At 41.7% G+C, this 19,399-nt stretch overlaps 1 protein-coding gene across 3 annotated transcripts in view; it reads right to left on the bottom strand.

Moving 5' to 3' along the window:
- The window catches only part of LOC103378049 (roundabout homolog 1), a 222,460-nt gene that overhangs the window by 31,776 nt on the left and 171,285 nt on the right, over window positions 1–19,399 (bottom strand). For all 3 annotated transcript variants that reach the window (XM_008309098.3, XM_008309101.3, XM_025055060.1), the window contains 4 exons: window positions 8,281–8,438; window positions 2,616–2,736; window positions 1,149–1,287; window positions 881–1,008 (listed from right to left, as the gene is read on the bottom strand). In XM_008309098.3, coding sequence (XP_008307320.1) covers window positions 881–1,008; window positions 1,149–1,287; window positions 2,616–2,736; window positions 8,281–8,438 — 546 coding nt within the window. The remainder of the gene's footprint in view (window positions 1–880; window positions 1,009–1,148; window positions 1,288–2,615; window positions 2,737–8,280; window positions 8,439–19,399) is intronic.

The raw sequence follows: 19,399 nt of genomic DNA, 5'->3' as shown, positions 1-19,399 counted from the left end.
TGAAAACAGGCATTAAGAGGAGTAGATATATTGATAGGGGTATTGACGGCTGTGTCTAATCGGGCTCCTCCAATCTGAGGATGACTGTGTTCAAGGGAAAATCAAGAAATAATTGCAAAGGTTAGCCATGTGAAGCTGAAGGGTCGGAGTTTGCAGTTGGGGGATGGCAGAGGAACACAATTGCCTTCTCTTTCTTTATCTCTGTGAGGCGAGGCCGATGTTTGGGAGTGACACTAATACAACTGACCTGAACTGCCACAAATACTGACACGTTCACCATCTCCACATTCAGTCCACGTCTTTTACGGCATTAGTCCCCTTCTCTGTCCTTTCTCTCCTCACCCGACTCCCAACCATCCCATTAGTTTGCTGTTAAATAGTCCCTGTGTTCTCTACCTCTCACGAGAATTCGGGGGTGATCCCAGCTCCCCTTTTGTATAAATGGCTTCTTTCACCAGGCTCCTACCCTGAGCCCAGCTGCTTTTTTAGTCCAACTATGTTAAGATGACGTCCACTGAAGAGGATCGCAGCAGACACAAAGCTACTCCATAGGTGCACAAACAGTACCTGTGTTAAACCACGAATGAAGCAGGGCCTCAGGAGGAATGCCACATGTACGGGGCAAATGAAATCAATTGCTGCTGAGCTCCCCGGTGCACGTCTCAACAGCAGTTATGGATTTTTGTGTTTCTGTTTTATTAGAAATCAATCAGCTAATTGAGAGAGAATAGTTGAAAGTGATGACCGTGTAGGGGTAAAGCTGTGAGCTCTTATCGCAATGTACCTCGGTTAAATTGCATTGAATTTAGAATGGCTGTGCACGAAGCTATTAATAAAATAAAAAGTGCAGCTGAGGCCTATTAAGGATTTTGTATCTTACCGTGGACTGTGAGCATGGCCGACGCCTCCGCCTTGCCCACCAAGTTCTCAGCCACGCAGGTGTAGGAGCCGACATCAGCGGAGATCAGACGGCGGATCTTCAGGGTGTGGTCCTCACGAATCTCATATCTGGATTACAACAGAGCTTCGTAACTGACTAACAAAGTGGGTTGTCAAAGAGCTCAATTAAAAGTGAGCAAAGACTGAAGAGAGTGTCAGGGGAATGTGTGGCGTAATGAAAGGAGTATAGTTAATGAGTGACTCCGTACCTTCCTTTAGGTAGTTCTCCATCGTCTTTCCTCCAGCGTACAGTTGGAACTGGGTCACCACGGGCCTCACACCTAAATTCTACACTTTGGTCTACCAGCAGTACTTGGCTTCCTGGGCGACGTACAAAACTCGGGCGCTCTGGAAAATATGAACAGCACATAATTAACGTCACTGACATGAAAATTATTGGACAGGAAAAATTATTTTAATTGGCTGTAAATCTTTTCTTCAGTTTTAAAAAATGTAGACAGAGACAAATTGAACGGGCAAAATGTACCTTTTTGTTCTCAAGCAGTGGTTTTTAAAAGGTCAAGTTTGGAACTCTTTTTTTTTCCCCCAAATTTTATTCGGTACACAGTTCGACTCAACATTATCCCAAAATTGAAATGATTATTATTGGCCTGTGTGTTTTTTTAAAATTATAAACTCAATTTTTCTTCCCTCAAATTTGGCTTAAAGCTAATAAAAACTATATTTTAATACTCACTAACTGACAGACATCACAAAGGCTTTCACAAGAAATAAAAAGCTGAAATTTAGAGGAAAGTTTGAGAAAGTGAGGTCAGAACAGGTATCAACAGAATTATCCAAACACACGACACAACAATGTCAGTCCTTGGACTCTCCCACGTCAGGTCTTACCATTTGAGAAATGTAGTTTCAGAATCCTGACAACAAACGGCTTCATTTAGAAACTCTGCTCAGGAAACCCCAACCACTCGAGACTCTGATACTGTATGTGGCTTTAATTAGTCACGTCTCAGTACAACTTTATTGAAGACAGAACAATGAGCTAGACACAAAATAATGTTATAGCCATGTTGTCATCATAGAAACATGATGTCTGCGAATCGCTCGAGCCAACCACCAACATTTCTAGAACATTTAAAGGCTTCAGTTTCACGTAACTTATTTTATCGGACCACATTCTGTCAGACCGGAAAACTAACCAGGCTAGTTCTCGACTAACAATGGTTTCCCCGGGGTTGTGTTACATACTCTTAAGGACAAGCACAAAGCTACGTGACAGTATTATGTCAGTGTAATTATTGGTCTTTACAAAACTGCCTGACGGATTGTGAGAAAAGAAAGTGAAAAAGCTAATAATGAAATCAGGATTCTAGGCGAGCTCTGTGCTCGACACACTGGAAAAGACCAGGGTCAGAGGCCACTCCATATGTAATAGGAAGCAGCTTGTGAGGAGAGAAGAAAGCTGCAGGGGTCAGAGTGGGATTCAAGGTAAGGTGCGAAATTTGTGGTCATCTCACAGTCAATCTGGTAAAGGTCAGAGGTCACAGACACCATTTAGCACCAGAGAGATAGACAATCAAAGCTCAGCATCTGTATTCTGTTCGCTTCCCGACACAGAAAACAGCATGTGATGTTGGGGTGGGGGGGCCTTGACAGAACACACACACCAGAGTCAGGTTTAATAACAGGCAAAAAAAAAAAAAAAAAGTAATTACCAAGCACTGTAAGTTCAGCGATTTCACTTTCTCGTTCCCCCACCATGTTCGTCCCGACGCACACATACTTCCCAGCATCGCTCTTCCTGGCATTTGTGATCATCAGCTTTCCTCCACGAATCTGAGACACAGAAGAGAATGTGAGAAAAGAAAACATCACACCTGGAGAGACACTTGAAGACCTGTGGTTTCACAAAAGAATAAGAAGACACTCAATATCAGTAGCTTCAATATCAGTGTTGTCATGTACCTGTATGAAGTTTTGATAATTGAAAAATATTTAATTTAAACAAGAAAAGGAGAAAAAAGAAGACAGTATTTATGTGCAATGCCACATTCATTATCAGTAAAATGTCACTAAAGATTCATACAGTTTGAAGGAGCTAATTTATATTTACTGACTGTACCTTACTAAGGGGTACACTAACAAGTTGCTAAAAGCTACAGTACATGTACAGTGTAAAGGTTTTTATTTTCAATGGCCAGTTTTGATATAATTTAATATTTTTTTAAATGACAAAAATCCCTATTACATGTTAAAATGATAACACAAGCTGAATTTAGAAAATGAACATCATGCTGTATTTAAAAAAATCTGTGAGAGTTTACTGACTTCCATTTTAATGTTATGTCTAAAACGATCAGAGTAGTTCCTGTGTGGTATAAATAAGTTCAAATATGGTGTTATTTTTTTTTTTTATTCTTTTAGGGGTGTTTAAAATCTTTTATTTATACACTAAACAGAAGCATCAATCCTGAAGCTCTGGACTATCTTACAGGCCTATCAATCCTAGGCCATCTCTGTGCTACAGTGTAGACCAGAGGCTGGGGTTCTGCACCTTTTTTAATCATGAGAAAACCACGTTATTGTGAACATGATATGACTCCCCACTCCGAGCTCACAGACACCGACTGTACTGCTTTGTCTCCTGTTTTTAAAGTTTTGTGCTGTTCCCACTCAACCTCCACTTGAAAGCTCTAATCACTATCAGTCGGCCCTGCTCCCCTCTGGGCAAAATCTGAGCCAGAGAATACTTTTCCAATTCAACATGACCACAGGTCCCTGAGGGAACACCTGAGGACTGCAACCACTTAACTAGAGGCCTCACATCTTGAGGACAGTTTTGTCTGTTACTATGTAAGGAATGTTTTAAAGAATGGGTTACCTGATTTTCATTTTTTCCTGTGTAAAAAGACTACCAGCCACAAGTGAGAGCAGCGTATTCACCCGGTAGCGAATATGTGTTTGTCCAGGTGAGTGTGATGCCTGTTATTTCCCAGGGCTTTGATTACAGGCCAGAGGAGGTGCTTTGTTCTCAAGCAGCCAGTAAAGCAGACCAGGCCTCTCAGCCCCTCTCTTAGCCCACAACTATGGCAGTCATTGGAGACAGAGACAATAGCCTGGTGGACCAGTGATCTTTATACCTAAATGGGGCTTAAGGTTTTAGATGCACACATTAGCCTGCGAGAAGTGGACCAACACTGCGAGTATGTAACCAATACCCTCATTACTGAGCCACTGACAGAGAACTTGACACACAATGTTAAAAAGAACGTTCATGTTGAATTCTTGCCCGTCCTACATGTGTGTTGAGTTGTATGTTATGTCTCGGCAGATTAGCGGAACTGCACGTCACACTGCTACGGGTGAACTTCTCCGCAACTACACATGACAAGGGAACTTCAAACGTGGGGCAAATGTGTTTCAGTTTTTTAAGCAGTAATGGAAGTATTCAGATCAGTCAAGAGTGATTTTCCAAATGGACACATTCCTATGGTTCAGAGGCATTCCTCCACCTTCCAACCACTGCTTAATATTCATGGTTGAAAGCAGGAGGGACGAGGATGTAAAGAAGCTGCGTAAGGCTAACTTATTTAGGGTACCCTGTTGTGCAGGAGGGGTTTGAAGTATCATTATGTTACTGTTTGTTTGAGAGAGGGCTTAAAAGCTAAAGCACTGTGACACTCACAAAGGCTCAAGGTCAGGGCAGATCAGGCAGCAAAGGAACAGTGGGGGCATGAAGTTGGTTCCATTTGGCTTTGACATGAGGATCCACTTAAGGGCCTGCGCCACTCCATCCATATTCTTCCCTCTGTGCAGTTTCCTATTCTCCGTGGGCATATTTAGAGTACCCAAACAGCAGGAAGTCCGAGAGCAGACTGGAGTAAATGAATGCAGCAGAGCCCTCGTTTTCTCTGCATGCACATCCTCCCCACACAACGTGGTGCAGCGCACAGTCTGACGAAAAACCCAGACTATCTGACCGTTATTCATGAATCAGATGGCTTAGCGATGGCTCTATCCTGTCGCCTTTGTCCTGTGTCATTTGGTGGAACTGATAATGCAAACGTCCCCATTTAGTGTTGGTATTCACAGCAGTTCATTTCCAGACCAGTAATTAGCCACCAGTATATTGCCGTGAGGTGGAGGACAATGTGCTGCAATTTTGCCCACAGCGAAGCCTTGAACACAGACAATGGTCTACGGTGTGAACCCCGGGATATTTATTTTCCTTTGTCCATGTTGTTTTTTGTTCCTTTCTCTCACTGTTGGCAAACGACCTGCCAGACAAAACTGAGAGGAGCAAGTGCTGGTGGTAGGTCAGGGGCATCAGAGGGTAGATCCAAGATAATACTTACATTTACTTTGGGAGCAATTCAACAGGCTAGACCACAGTAGGCATTTGAAATATTTGTTTGCTGGGTTGTGGTTCTCCTCTATAGTCCTGGGGCATGAAAATAATGGATCAGGTCTGCTGCTAAATCAAAAGTTATCACAAGCAAGGGAGGGGATGGGAAGATTTTTCATCCGTATATTGTGGTCACCAAATGGACTGGCAGCTTGTCCAGGGTTTAACCACCTTTTCATCTTTGTCAGTCGAGATACGCTCAGGCTATGCCCACAGAAACGAGATAACAAGATAAAGGTTAGGAGTTAAATTGATTTTTGCCAGTCTGCCTGCCTCGAAACAAGAAGTTTTCATGTCAACGTGTTCTTTCAGCAGATTCTTTGAACAGTGATGTTTGCCACATTTAGTGTAATGCAAAAAAAATGACATTTTAAAGGTTTCCTGCAGTTCGTCGCAGACATGGTAAAAGGAAATTAAATTAAGTTAATTCCATGTTGCTGGATGAGTTGCCACAGCAGTTGCCTGGAGCTTTTAAAAAACAGGTTTTTGTTGTTAAGCCACAGCAGACGTGCAGTTTAAGGACAACAAACATAACATTTCTGTTTTGATGTGTCTTTGTCTGTGAAGTTCGGCCTCTCTTTATTTTGATGTAACCAGTCAAACCAGTAGAATTCAGTGCGAAGAGAAAATACTCACTGCAGGTGGTTTGGGATGTTGCTCTGATTATCAGTGATTACCAAGGAGACTGCACGTTCAAGCATGTTGCTTGGTGGAAGGAATTGAAGGAACGGAAAGGGACGTGGAGGTGGGGGGGGGGGGGGGGGGGGCTTTGACGAGCTCAGCTGTTCAGCCCATAAAGATCCCACCCTCTGATTCCTCTTTACGGTCACACACAGTATACGCTCTGAACAAATTTACTGTACCATAAACACATTCTTCACATAGTCCACGACTGTTGGGCTTCCGACACAACTTGATCTTTTACCATGGACGTGCGTAGGGCTGTGTGACAGACGCCCATCTGTCCACACAGCTGATAACGATATACATATTCTGACGGCCGGACACAACGTCTGCACAAGTTTAAAAGTGGTCATTTGGGAACACTTAGGAGTCAGAGGTTTTGTTCACACAACAGCAACTTTACAGTTAGCAACGCCATCTGTTTAGTCCAACCAATCAATTTGTCAGCTACACTGCCACAGTCTACAGAGACACAACAAAGCCTGAGTCAAAGAGATTCTTTCTTTGCCAGTAAAAGAACGCGGTGACAAGCTTGTCATTTTGCAAACCACTTAAACAGGTATCATCATCCTCCTTGGTGGATAACTATTACACCAACAACTATAAAAAAAATCATATTTCAGATTTAGTAACGCCACACTCAATCTCAGGTCATTTCTATTTTTTTCATCTGTCTTTAACTTCACTCGACCTGCCACTCTTCCTTTCTCCTACTTCTCTACTTGTTCCACCCACACCCCTTTTGTTTGAACCAAATACATTTTTAAAGTATATTTGTTTAATTTTATACAATATATTTTCAAGTGATTTGGATTTGCTATTTCTTGTTACTACTGTATTTCTTGGGGAACAATAATGAGATGTATTTCATACATCAACATGCACTCATGTAACATGTAAAACTATCTCAGTATGATTTGATAAATACCGGCACTATGTTCATTGACTTCGGCTCATTTCATGAGCAAATTCTGACATAGAATAAGAGATGACACCTGAGCCTTCATGCCCACGTGCCCACCCCCACTGCCACACTGTGACAGTGAGTTCTAATAAGTCTTCTAAAATTCCTTAAGAAAATAAAATTAACTTGAGATGAAATGAGATAGGATGAACCTCTTCTGGATCTGCAAACCAAAGACTGTACTGTGGGCCACAGATAGTATTTAACTCTAATGAAACTGAGTCAGGTAGTTGCTGCTAAAAAAAACATTCCCGTTCTTTAGGGGGATGTGCAGCGTGCCCAAGAGCTCAATATGTGAAACCACAACTGGCCCTTATTGAACAAAACTGTACTTAGTCATGCACGGTTCTCAAAAAAAGGCCAAAAGCAATAAGCCTCTGTTTTGACATATCCAGCCACATATTTAGCATAACTATATTTAGCTGGATCTGAGTCGTAGCACCGAGCAAACAGACCCAATCAGTGTGCCATCTTCATTGGTGTTGTTATTTTTATCTTTGATGGATAGAATTTTCCATGACTCTGCCGTAAAGAAATCCATTGTCAGCTTTGAACTTCCCACCAGTTTTACAGAACAGTCAAAAACCCCAACAGTCAGATTTTCAAAATGGGATCCTGACCTACTCCTACTCCTTTTCTTCTTACTACCTGCTTGTTGTAGCTGTGTGCTGAGTCAGAGCGTGTGCTTCCCTAAACTAAACATCTACCGTCAGAAACAAATCCTTTCCTGATACAACAAAATGTACATGAAATCCTGCATGTACAGTCAAAACGTGGAGCAAAAACGATTCTAGACATAATTCTGTTTACCAAGCAAGTGTAGCTATTTGATAAAGTTGGACTGACTTTGTGTTACTTTAATTAAGACTAAATAAAAGGTGGCTGTGTTGTAAATGAGACGTGGAAGGTTGCTGACAGTTTTCAGGAGTTACTTCTGCTGACTTTACCTTTCGCCTGAATGACTTTGCTGCTCAGCTCAGTCCTCCCCCCTTGATCTACGTTTTCCCTGGTGGAGTTAATCAGAAAGCCATCTCTGATCAATGTGCTGCTGCTGACTAATGAACCAAGACTGATTCTTTACCTTAGTCATTAAAGATGTATGCCCCATTATGGGCTGATTGGGGGGTTTTGTATTTGCTCTACGTGAATAATGAGAGAAACGAATCAATTTTCAACACTTTTCAACTCTCGGTTTTGATAATCACTTTTCTTGCCTCAGTGGTTCAATCAATGTCATCATTTTCACATACAAAAACATCCACAGGCATCAATCACTGGTATATCACAGCAGTCACAGCAGTTTATTGAAGAGCACCAGTCTACTCACAGTGATCCTCTCATCTCGGTCGTCAATATTAACACCATCCTTTTTCCAGGATATTGTCGGCTCAGGATGTCCACGCGGTGGCTGACACTCCAGAACGGCTGGGTCTCCTGCCGCCACAATCACATCTGCAGGGTTTTGTCTGAAGTCGTCACGCAGGACTGTATAAAAAAATGAAAGAAAACAAAGACTATATGTCATTATATCTTTCAAGATAAAAAAACATTTTAAAAGATTTGATGGCATTGTGGAACACATTTAAGGTTTTCCACAAAGTGAAAGCAGACATTGCTACATCCAGGCGTTACAATACCAAGGATGAACAAACTCAGGCCCTACAACATCTCAACAATGAGCACTGACCTTGGTCTTTGTTGACCGAACCACACAAATGCACAGACTTTAGTGGAATCACTGTATACAGTAAACCCTTGTTTTTCGCGGGGTGTTACGTTCCAAAAAGAACCCGTGATAGGCAAAATCCGTGAAGTAGAAATCTTTATTTTTTTTACAATTAAATACTCAGAAAAAGAAGAGAAAGAACGAACAAACCATTTTACAGTCTCAACCATTTGTTTCACAAATAAAGTAAAATAAAAGTACTTTAGAAACGTTTCAACAAATAACTTCTGTAATGTACTGTCAAATAATAATTTTAATCATCAACGTGAACAGAAGGCTTCAAATTGCGGAGATTAGCACCGCCCACCGTGAACGGGAGAAAATTAAAAATGATTATGAAAAAAATACAAATTACCTGGTCTTGTTGCGGGCAGTTGCAACCCTTTTTGAATCCTTATTAAAACTTATTGCTGCTGTCTTCCTTATGTTTTTTTCTTCCTTCTTTATGGAACGAACGGAAGATTCATTAATTCCATAATGCCGACCTACAGCCGCATAGCTTTTACCTTCATTTAGCATGTCCAATAGTTTTACTTTATCACCGATAGACAGCATCTTCCGCTGCCTTTTGGTCCCTACCGCAGGTACTTTTGCCGGTCCAGAGCGTTTTGTCGACATTATGGGGTTTGATAAACTCGAAATTGCAAGAGAATTTGCACGTACGTAATGTCAATTTGGCAAGCTGTTTTACGTACGTGTACATATTAAACCGCAACGTTATTGGCGCACAGGTAGAGAAGAAGCGGAGTGACTTTTTAGCCAATCAGAATGCAGAACACAATGCACGATGCAAATCCGTGAAGTAGCGAAACCGTGAAAAGTAAACCGCGTTATAGCAAGGGATCACTGTATAACCTCCCCATCATTGCCTCTTCATCTCTCACTGACACTGCATTCACAACCCCCCACACTCATGCATACATGCTATCTCATCACAGATAAAACTATGCATTGGATGAAATAGTTCGATCCCATCCTGGCGAGAGCCCCGGCAGGATGTGTGCATTGATTTTCCATGGTACAGGTGATGCATGGAGACGACAGACATGGATTTACATGATTCGAACATTAGAAGTTCACGGCTTTTTAATCTTCTTACCCTCATTGTCATGACTTGTATTACAAATAGATGGGCATGTTCATAAGAACAGAGCTGTGGAAAGTGCATATATATAATTCAAGGGTGTAATATAAGCCACACACAGTGGTGGTATGTGTTAGGAATTAGAGTGAGTTACTACTGTCTGTTGTTCCGGATCTTGAACTGGCCCTAAAAGTCAACTTGGATACTGATCAAAGTCAGACTCACCCCAGGACCCCCTCACCTATTGACACTGAACAAATTCCTTACTTAAACCTTAAAGCACTTCCTGTTAGACCCTTTTTTTACTGTTTCAAAGAAGAACACGATAATATTACTATTACTTGGTAAGCAATAGAAAACCTGATTCCTTGAAGAAATATTTAATCAGTGGATGTGCAGCACATCTGTGGATATCTGTATCCCTACTCACGCACCGTTCCAACACAAACTGGGTGATACACGTGTGGTAGATGAGCTCATTTTGGTGCTTTTAAGAAGAGATACAGTGATTCAGGAATGAGAATGTAAACACTCAACACTCATTCCATTTGAACACAATCTTACTCAGAAGAAAGCCGAGTCTATGTTTGTATCTTCAAGGTCATACTGAAAAGCAGTATTGTGAAAGTCGGCCTGCGTTCTAATGCTAGGTCAGACATGTTGGCTGAGATCCTACTCTAATGAATGTTCAAATGTTTATCGCATTCAGTATATTCTACAGGATGGAAATTTGACGTCAGGAATTATGTTAAAAAGAAAGAAAAAAAATCAGTGGAGAAAATATATCGAGTTCTTGTGTAGCCTACAGTGCTCATCAGAGTGAATATTTACATACAGTAAAGTATATGATTTAAAACAAATGTTAAGGCTAAAAGTCTCTCCTGACACAACTCTCACAATTTTATCTTGGCTTGTGACCAGCATTGGAGAAACACAATCTTTGGGCCAGTTACTGGGAATAATAAACAACCCAGGGTTAAATGTCTAACCCAGAGACATACAAACCATGCAGCCCTAATTAAAACCCCCAACTGTGACTCCAGAAGGGTTGAATTGAACGATGACAACATGCTGAAACCATGGGGCCATGTACCCCTGTTCCCTCCTCCACACACACACACACACACATACTGACAAAAAAAAGCATAGATGGCTAAGTCAAAAATGTGTAAGACAGATGTTATGAGTCGCAGGTGTACTGAATTATAATGAGTAAAAAATTGTTAAGACACTTCTATCAGATAACACAGAAATCACCGACAAATCTAACTGATCTAGTTTTATCATCTCATATTTTTAGTATTAAATCTTTGTCATGGTTGAGCTGTGTCACAATTATTCGAGAAGATTCTTCCACCTTCAAAACTAAGTAAATGTCACACTTTTAATCAATTGCAAATAGAAAGCTGTTAAAATCAGTGAAGCTTTGCAACGGGTTTCCATCTTTGCTTTTACCCAAGCTCAGAAAGGATGTAGCACTAAATGAGAGCATTCCTTTATCATTGCAGAGTCATTAAAGGACCGTGTTGCACATAGTCACCCTATCCCCTCACCCCAGGGAGGAAAAAGAGGAAGTATCTCTGAGAGATTTCTAACCACTCCCTTACCTGTAATATCATCCTTTAATTTATCTGATCTGGGAGCTATGAGTGGAAGTCAAATCTCCCCGACAATCATGTCAGAATTGTCCAAAGACCAGGTCAATCTGTGCTGGCCGTCTTCTTGTTTTCTTCAAATTTACTTAAAAAAATAGAGAACTTGTGTTTCACTCGTTGTGGTTGTCATAAAGCTAAAAATGAACTCTTGGATAAGCAAACACAGAAACTTTATCTCTTAACATTAAGTGCACCTCACTTCTCACTGCTGGTCTCCACCCCCCCTGCTGGCCTCCCTCTATGTCTTTCAGCTAACATGCAGATGCATCTGTCCCTCTGGAAAATAATAGGAGAGGAAAAAAGAAGAAAGAGATGCTTTACTAACTAGCAGGAGGCCAGAGGGAGAGCTGGCATCATCCAGTGTTTATACCAACAGCGCAATGACCTCCACCCCATTTCTACAGCACTCACTCCCCCACAGCACTGCCTGCTCTCTCCCACCAAACCAACACCTCTTTGTTATAAACACAGCTGAGTGCAACGCAGCAGACAGCCCTGAACATCTGTGTGCTTGAAAACAAAATCCTGTCGGGTGAAGCCAATAACAGGGAGACAGAGGCAGCCAGACAGTCTGTCAGACAGACAGATGGACCCTGATCTGGATGGGGTACAAAGCCCCAACTCTTCTGCCAGCAGTGCAGCCAGATCCGGAGCCGCGGTGGAACTGGCTGCCCCTGCCACCTCTGTTTTAAACAAAGGTACCCAGCAACTCCTCTTCCTGTATTTATATTCAACAACACACTGTTCTCCCCCAAATCCCTTTCTCTTCCTGTAGTACAACATAGAAATATATGATGGAGAGGCTCTCACATCGTCCATTGTCCTTAGAGAGAGACGGCGAGCGAGTGTGGTGTGGTCTGTGTCTGAGTTTAAGATAATGAGCCTCCTCTACCATTCTGTCTCTCCAGTGAGCCTGCAGCTGTCCCCTGGCAGATAATATTTCCTTTGCTATTAACAAGAGACTGAACCGAATGTGTGTGTGTGTGTGTGTGTATGAAGGGATTTTCAGTTTGTGACTTAATGTGTGAAAATGGGACAAAGTCACAGGTCGCGGCACATAGACGATTCCCTGTGTGAGCTGCGTTTGTTAAAGAAATGCAATTGAATGGGCGTGAGTGAAGATCAGGAGCCTGACATATGTCACTTCACAGCTTTGTAAACAAAAACAAACAAAAAAAAGAATATTTTTCATTGCATTCAGCTGACTGAACAATGATACAGTGTCTATCAAGGAAGTGTTTTCAGATGTGGCCGACTGGTGTTCGTCCTGACCGCACCGTTCTGTACCATATGATATATGGCTTCTAGAGCCCACAGTAGCAAATTGGAGCTGCTATACTGAGGAGAAGACAATTAGCTGCCATTGTTTCTTACACCCAGACCCCAGTTTAAAGGTCAGCTGAGACGGCAGCTCTCATCCCTGACAGCTCCCAGGTTTATCACCCCCACCAAGGACCCTCCGACAAACCCACACACTCCCTCCACCTGCATGTATTACAATGCGCACACACATTCGTATGCAGTCTTTGCCTCAGGAAATTGAAAACAGATGTTTAAATGTCAAATTAAAATGAGATTCCCGTGCTGCCTCCCCCTGTCAGCCTCTCTCCCTGCCCCCCCCCCACCTCCAAAACATTAATGAAATGAAGACTTAATGCCACACGCAAGTCAGAGTGGAAAGATCAGATGAGCTTTGTTCTGAGGAAATTAAAGCAAGTACAAGACATATCTCTGCTAATCTCTCTGAAGAACACAAAAACAGAGCAACTATGGATTTATATCACAGAGCCACAGTCAGTCCCACAAGGCTAACTCACCCCCGTTTTTCCTCCCCTTTTAACAATATCACTGATATTAGCAGCAATGGTGTCTGCTATCTTACACGGAACAGTGAAGCAGAAGGTAAAGGTAAGAATAAATGATTAAATAACAAAAACTTGGACCAGTTTCATTCCAGGAATGATTTATCCAATAATAACTGTATTTGCTTTACAGTTTACAAGAATGTTAGTCTGTCATGGGTCTAACATCATCAAGTATTACCCGAGGATATGGATTGACTGTAAAATGAATACCAGGAAAATATCGAATGCCTAAGAAGGCCCAGATGTTTTCAGTTATGGCTTCCTGACCCGGCAGCTGCACTGGAGTTAAAGGTTTTACTTTCTTTCCATTTTTATTTTAGTAAAGGAAAAAAAAGAACAACATCCTTAAAAATGTTTTTTAAAAATAGTATCTTAATAATGATGAAAATGTAAACAACTGCTTTTACAACACAACTCCTCTTCTCTTACCACAGTGTTGTTCATGGCATCAGTAACATCTGCCACGTTCAAAACTACCAGTGTTCTAAGCCAATGCACCTTAACTCGCCTCCAGCGTCGTCCTCTGGGACAAACACCTTCTGTCCTCTCCTTGTCTGTGCCTCCCACCTCATCTCTAAATTTCTCTCTCTCCTCTCAACTCTTGACCCCCTTCTCTTCTCTACCTTGCCTCGCTCGCACACCGAGCAGCAACATCAAGGACGTGCTCATAGCAGAGGCCTGTTAACCCATGCCACTGTGCTGCAAAGGCTGGAGGAGTTTAGATACTTTGCCAGCGGTATGCACACAATCTGTGTGTGTTTGTACTTCACAGATTTGTAGTTTGCCGGGGGGTGAGAAGACGAACCACAGCTCCTGGTGTACTGAATCCCTGCCCTACTCTTTTTATTCCTCCTCATCATCCCAGTTTGGGTCCTGATCCCAAAACCATAGAGATCAAATTGAACGTGGCAGAATCCCTGCTTTTCCTCAGTACAGCCCTCGTTCTCTGGCTCTGAGCTCATATTCTCTTGTCCACCCAGCAGACAGTATCCTCCAGCATACATGCGGCACACAGCAACACTATAATACCCCGTGGACTAAGGCGTATTATAGTGTGTTTTAGCTAAAAAAGCATACTGTGGGGGAACAGATAAAGGACACTGTAATTCTGTAACATACAAAAATGTGGTAAGATAAAACTGACAGAAAATCAAGAGAGGCTTTAAATTATGAAATAAAAGCATCAGTTTTTTTCCTCCCAAAGCCACTCCCAAAATGTTTTGTTCTTTAAGGATCTAATGTATAGATTTCACATTTATTTTTCAAAAGAGCGGATAAATCACTCTGGAAACAAAAGCAGCTCTGCAGACAACCATGACATTCAATATGAGGTCACATCTGCAGAGTCATATTGGTTAAAGAATAGGCCTGACATCATACGTGCCCTGTTGACCGAAGGATTCTCCACGAACACCCGTAAATATGTCACCAAGTGCAGACAGACCGTTATCCAGCAGGCCCTGAGGGTTTGCACCTGCACACCTTTGATGCCATGAGGTCATCCTTTCAGAGACATTCTCCTGATTTGCTGCTTAGAAACATTCAGAGCCTATAAATAATAAAGTACCAGTTTATCCTAGGTAAACAAAGCCATCACTGTTAGGTTCTGTCAAAACACTCTTTTAAGTTGTCTGTTTCATTTCGATCCAAAAACTTGAGTAAAAAGAGAAAATGCTCATGTTTACAAATTTCATGAAGACATCTCATTAGTTAGAGTTTTGGGCCGTGAACAGAAAGCAGGCACAAGCACATTGGCCTTTTTTATTTAGTTGAGATAAACATTCAAATAACCATGTAGGTAAATAGATGAGACTGACCCCATTAATGTATAGATTTCACATTTATTTTTCAAAAGAGCGGATAAATCACTCTGGAAACAAAAGCAGCTCTGCAGACAACCATGACATTCAATATGAGGTCACATCTGCAGAGTCATATTGGTTAAAGAATAGGCCTGACATCATACGTGCCCTGTTGACCGAAGGATTCTCCACGAACACCCGTAAATATGTCACCAAGTGCAGACAGACCGTTATCCAGCAGGCCCTGAGGGTTTGCACCTGCACACCTTTGATGCCATGAGGTCATCCTTTCAGAGACATTCTCCTGATTTGCTGCTTAGAAACATTCAGAGCCTATAAATAATAAAGTACCAGTTTATCCTAGGTAAACAAAGCCATCACTGTTAGGTTCTGTCAAAACACTCTTTTAAGTTGTCTGTTTCATTTCGATCCAAAAACTTGAGTAAAAAGAGAAAATGCTCATGTTTACAAATTTCATGAAGACATCTCATTAGTTAGAGTTTTGGGCCGTGAACAGAAAGCAGGCACAAGCACATTGGCCTTTTTTATTTAGTTGAGATAAACATTCAAATAACCATGTAGGTAAATAGATGAGACTGACCCCATTAATGTGCACTGTACCTCTGTGTGTGTGTGTGCGTGTTAGGGGAGGGAGGGTGAGGCATGGGGCAAAGGCATTTAGACTGTATCCTGCCAGGTGATTATAGTCCATGCCTGGCACTGACAGTCAGGACAGATGGCATTGCAGTCCTATCATTGGCACATCACAGGGCATGTCTACACTAGCTGTGGTCCGGCCAGTTTACACAGAGGTGCAGAAGGTTCAAGTCCAGCCTGAATTCCCACTGTGGTATACTTTGGCTTCGGGGTAAAAGAGGGGCGATAGTTAGCGAGGCACATATCATGTCACCAGTAACCTTTTAACACGGACCAGTTTAAAAAAATGTCCTGGTTTTTGATGTTGCATCAAGTAAACCTTCTCCTCCCGTCCCTCTCTGAAAGTTTACAGTTGTCAGAGTTCCAACTAACAAACACATTTAGATGATGATAGAACTCATCACAGTACGATGCACGTGACTCAACACTGCATACAACTGACAGCTGCAACCTTCAATCTGAGGTGAGAGTTAACTCGACTGACTCTGATCATTTTCTTTTTTTGGACCCAAATACTTACATACACTACCTAAAACGGGTCATTTACCCATGGGGTCACCAACTAAAAAGTCATAAATGATGGGGATTACTACTATATTACTGATAATTATGATTTGATCCTCACAATTTTGGAATCCAGTTATGGTCTATTTTTGTTAAAATTTGAAAATTCTCTATGGCAAAGTAGGCATTAATTTAAACTTGGAAAATTGTTTGGGCCCAATGTAGTGCCAGTTGTCCATGGGGTGAAAAAGTAACCCAACATATATATTAAAATTATACAGTACTTTCAGGTCATACTGCACACATACATTCCCACATATAAACACTGGCTGTAATTTGTGCACTTTTCATCTTTGTAGCTCATGATAATAAACATGTGCTTTCCTTATGTGTATTGGTATCAAACTGCAATTAAAAGAAACTCACACATGTACAGACACACACACACACGCCTAACCACATAAAGGAAGCCCTGCCACACAGCCCCAGACAGAGAGGCCATTGAGTGCCTGTGTTTGTTTAAATGGTCGTAAGTCTTCTCGTCAGGCCTGGAGAGGGAGAGATGGCGTGCAGTGAACAAGGCGGAAGACACACAGGGCATCCAGGAGGCAGGTTTATGTGAGTGACTGAGTACGTGAGTGAGTGAGTGAGTGACTTGGCGGCTAAAAGTTCAATAAACAGTGACCCATTTGATAGGAGACGAGGGCAAACAGAGGTTTAACTACAATTGAAGTCATGCTTCAGAAACACTCTTCAGCCTCTACCTCGACCTACTCTCATACAGCCCCTCATACTACAGCACACACACACACTGTCTTTTTATTAATGTGATGTTTCTGTCTCTAAGGACAACCACGTTTGCTGCTGTCCCCATATGCCACGGGTCACCAGAGGACCAGGCATTTTCTGGACAGACACCTTGGGGACGGGACAGTAAAAATCACATTTTTGTCTAACATTAGTTGATGTTTGATTAGCATTTTTAAAATAAGTTAAATGAGTAAAATCTCTTTAATTTATTTAAACTGTTCTGAATATAAATATATTCAGGACTGGTGTTTATATGTAACAATGAAATTATTTTTATATAATCTTCTTAAATGGGAAATTTTCTGATTATGACACAATAGTATAGCACACTATGGGATATATTTTATTTATCAAAGGAAATGAAACATAAATTGAGAATATTACAGCTTATTACATTGTAAAAATTCGCTCTATATTTACTGCGATTTCTGGTGGTTCTACACAAATCAGGTTCATGAAATGCCCCCTCTGCCGAACTGGGTTGGACTGCCGTTATGTATTTTTCGGGAACAAAGGAGTGAAAAACTGTGTGACCAAAGCCTGTCTTCACTCCTGTAAATCTTGTCTATAGGTGGAGCTCCACCACCTACTCCCAGGGGACAAGGAAGAAGTGAGAACCGCAGTAACACGGCTCTCACTGCTCACTGTATCGCCCTGAGCTTGGAGCTCTTCTAAAGGAGACACAAAGAAACAGATGTAACACAACCGTGCACACACAAACCTGTACACCTGTACATTATGTCTCTCATTATTTGGCTATGTCTGCCTTTCACACACAACCAATTAGGAGTTGTGGAGCCCTGGTCATATCTTCTCTGCCCTTTGTGAACCATGTGAATATCCTGACTGAAAGGGAAACAAAAACACACAGAATGAAAAGTGACTGAGGTGTCCAGATTATTTTCAAGGATTCAGAAGAATAGTCCTTTGTCATACTGTGCATACGTGCTTTTGAAATTCTCATTTTCACGCCACAGTGATAAGGCATGTAGTATTTCAGAGACTGGACTTTCCGCTGCAGACGTTACTACAGAAATAAATTCAACTAAAAAATAGGTCCAATAGAGGAAGTGCTGACTGAGTGCTCTTTGGGTCATCCTCAGTAATGGGGGCATTGATTTTGGAAAGAGACACTGCTGTTGAATCTTTAAATTCCTTTCTTTAGTGAGCCCTCCTACAAATACCATAAACCACATTCACTTCCTTTGTGTTGGGCTAAAAGCAGGGACATCCAGGATGGATTAGTCAAACACAAGCCAGATAAACATCCAACAGCATGACTAAATTCCAAATTCTTAAGTGGAAGAAAATGTTTTGTTTAATGCGTAAAGACCGAGCGTTTGTAAACTATTTTATCACTGCAGCAGTAATCCTCACGGCAGAAAAAGAAAAAAGAATTCAGATAGCAACACATTAAGAGGGAAATTACAAATTGCAGATCAGTGCTGAACAAGTCTAATTACGGAAAATCTCTTCACTGCGAGAAAAGCTTGCGTAAACAAGCCAAGAAGCTCAGAACAAGTGTGTAAATCCTCCAGTGAGTATTTCACAGCTCACTTCACATCGTGTCAGCTGTGCTTGTTGACAACATCTCACTGTTAGCTTCTCTGCTGTCTGTGTGGCCCCACAAGTTCACCCTCTCCCAGCATCTGCAAAAATGAGGGCCTTATTAAAACAATCTTCCCAATTAACATTCCTGGCCCCTGGAGCCCTGCAGACCCTCCCCCTGCTCAACAGACCTGACCCCTTCTCTGCTCTCCGATGACAAAGGAGCTATGTTGGAGCCAGAGCAGTCAACGGACTCTGAGAAAAAGTTGTGTGAGGTGGCTTGTTTTATTACTGGTTAGTTTGTCTGATCTTGCCATTCCTTAGCCACATGCAGCATCCATGCATGATCACACCCCCCTCTAACTCATAAAGTCTTTCTTGAAAATGTCACTGGTTACCTATAAAACCATGTTCTACAGGAAAACATACACTGCTGTTATAAATCAAACGAAAAGTAGCTTCTTTTTTATTGACTTTCTGTATATAATAAACCAAATAACCAATGAAACCTGTACTGCACCTTCAGTCTCCTGCTGTCAACTCACTGGAGCCTGCTGATGGTACTTGGTACTGTCATATTACTGTATCTGTAAAGATGACTGATGTGTTTCCAAACCTGGTCTGCACAAATTCACACTCATGAAAGAGTTGTAGCTCCGACTGTTGAACACTGCTGAATGGACGTCCTGATCACCTTCTCAGCTCCAACGTGATCTTTTCGACTATGAAGAATCTCAAACCTTGATAATACTGCAGCACACTACACAGTCTTTAGCTAAAAAAGAGGGGGGGGGA

The sequence above is a fragment of the Cynoglossus semilaevis genome, chromosome 4 (genome assembly GCF_000523025.1).
Source record: "Cynoglossus semilaevis isolate Cse_v1.0 chromosome 4, Cse_v1.0, whole genome shotgun sequence".
Classification (NCBI taxonomy): Eukaryota; Metazoa; Chordata; class Actinopteri; order Pleuronectiformes; family Cynoglossidae; genus Cynoglossus; species Cynoglossus semilaevis.
The sequence above is the reverse complement of the archived record's forward strand: the minus strand, read 5'-3'. Positions and strand labels throughout refer to the sequence as shown.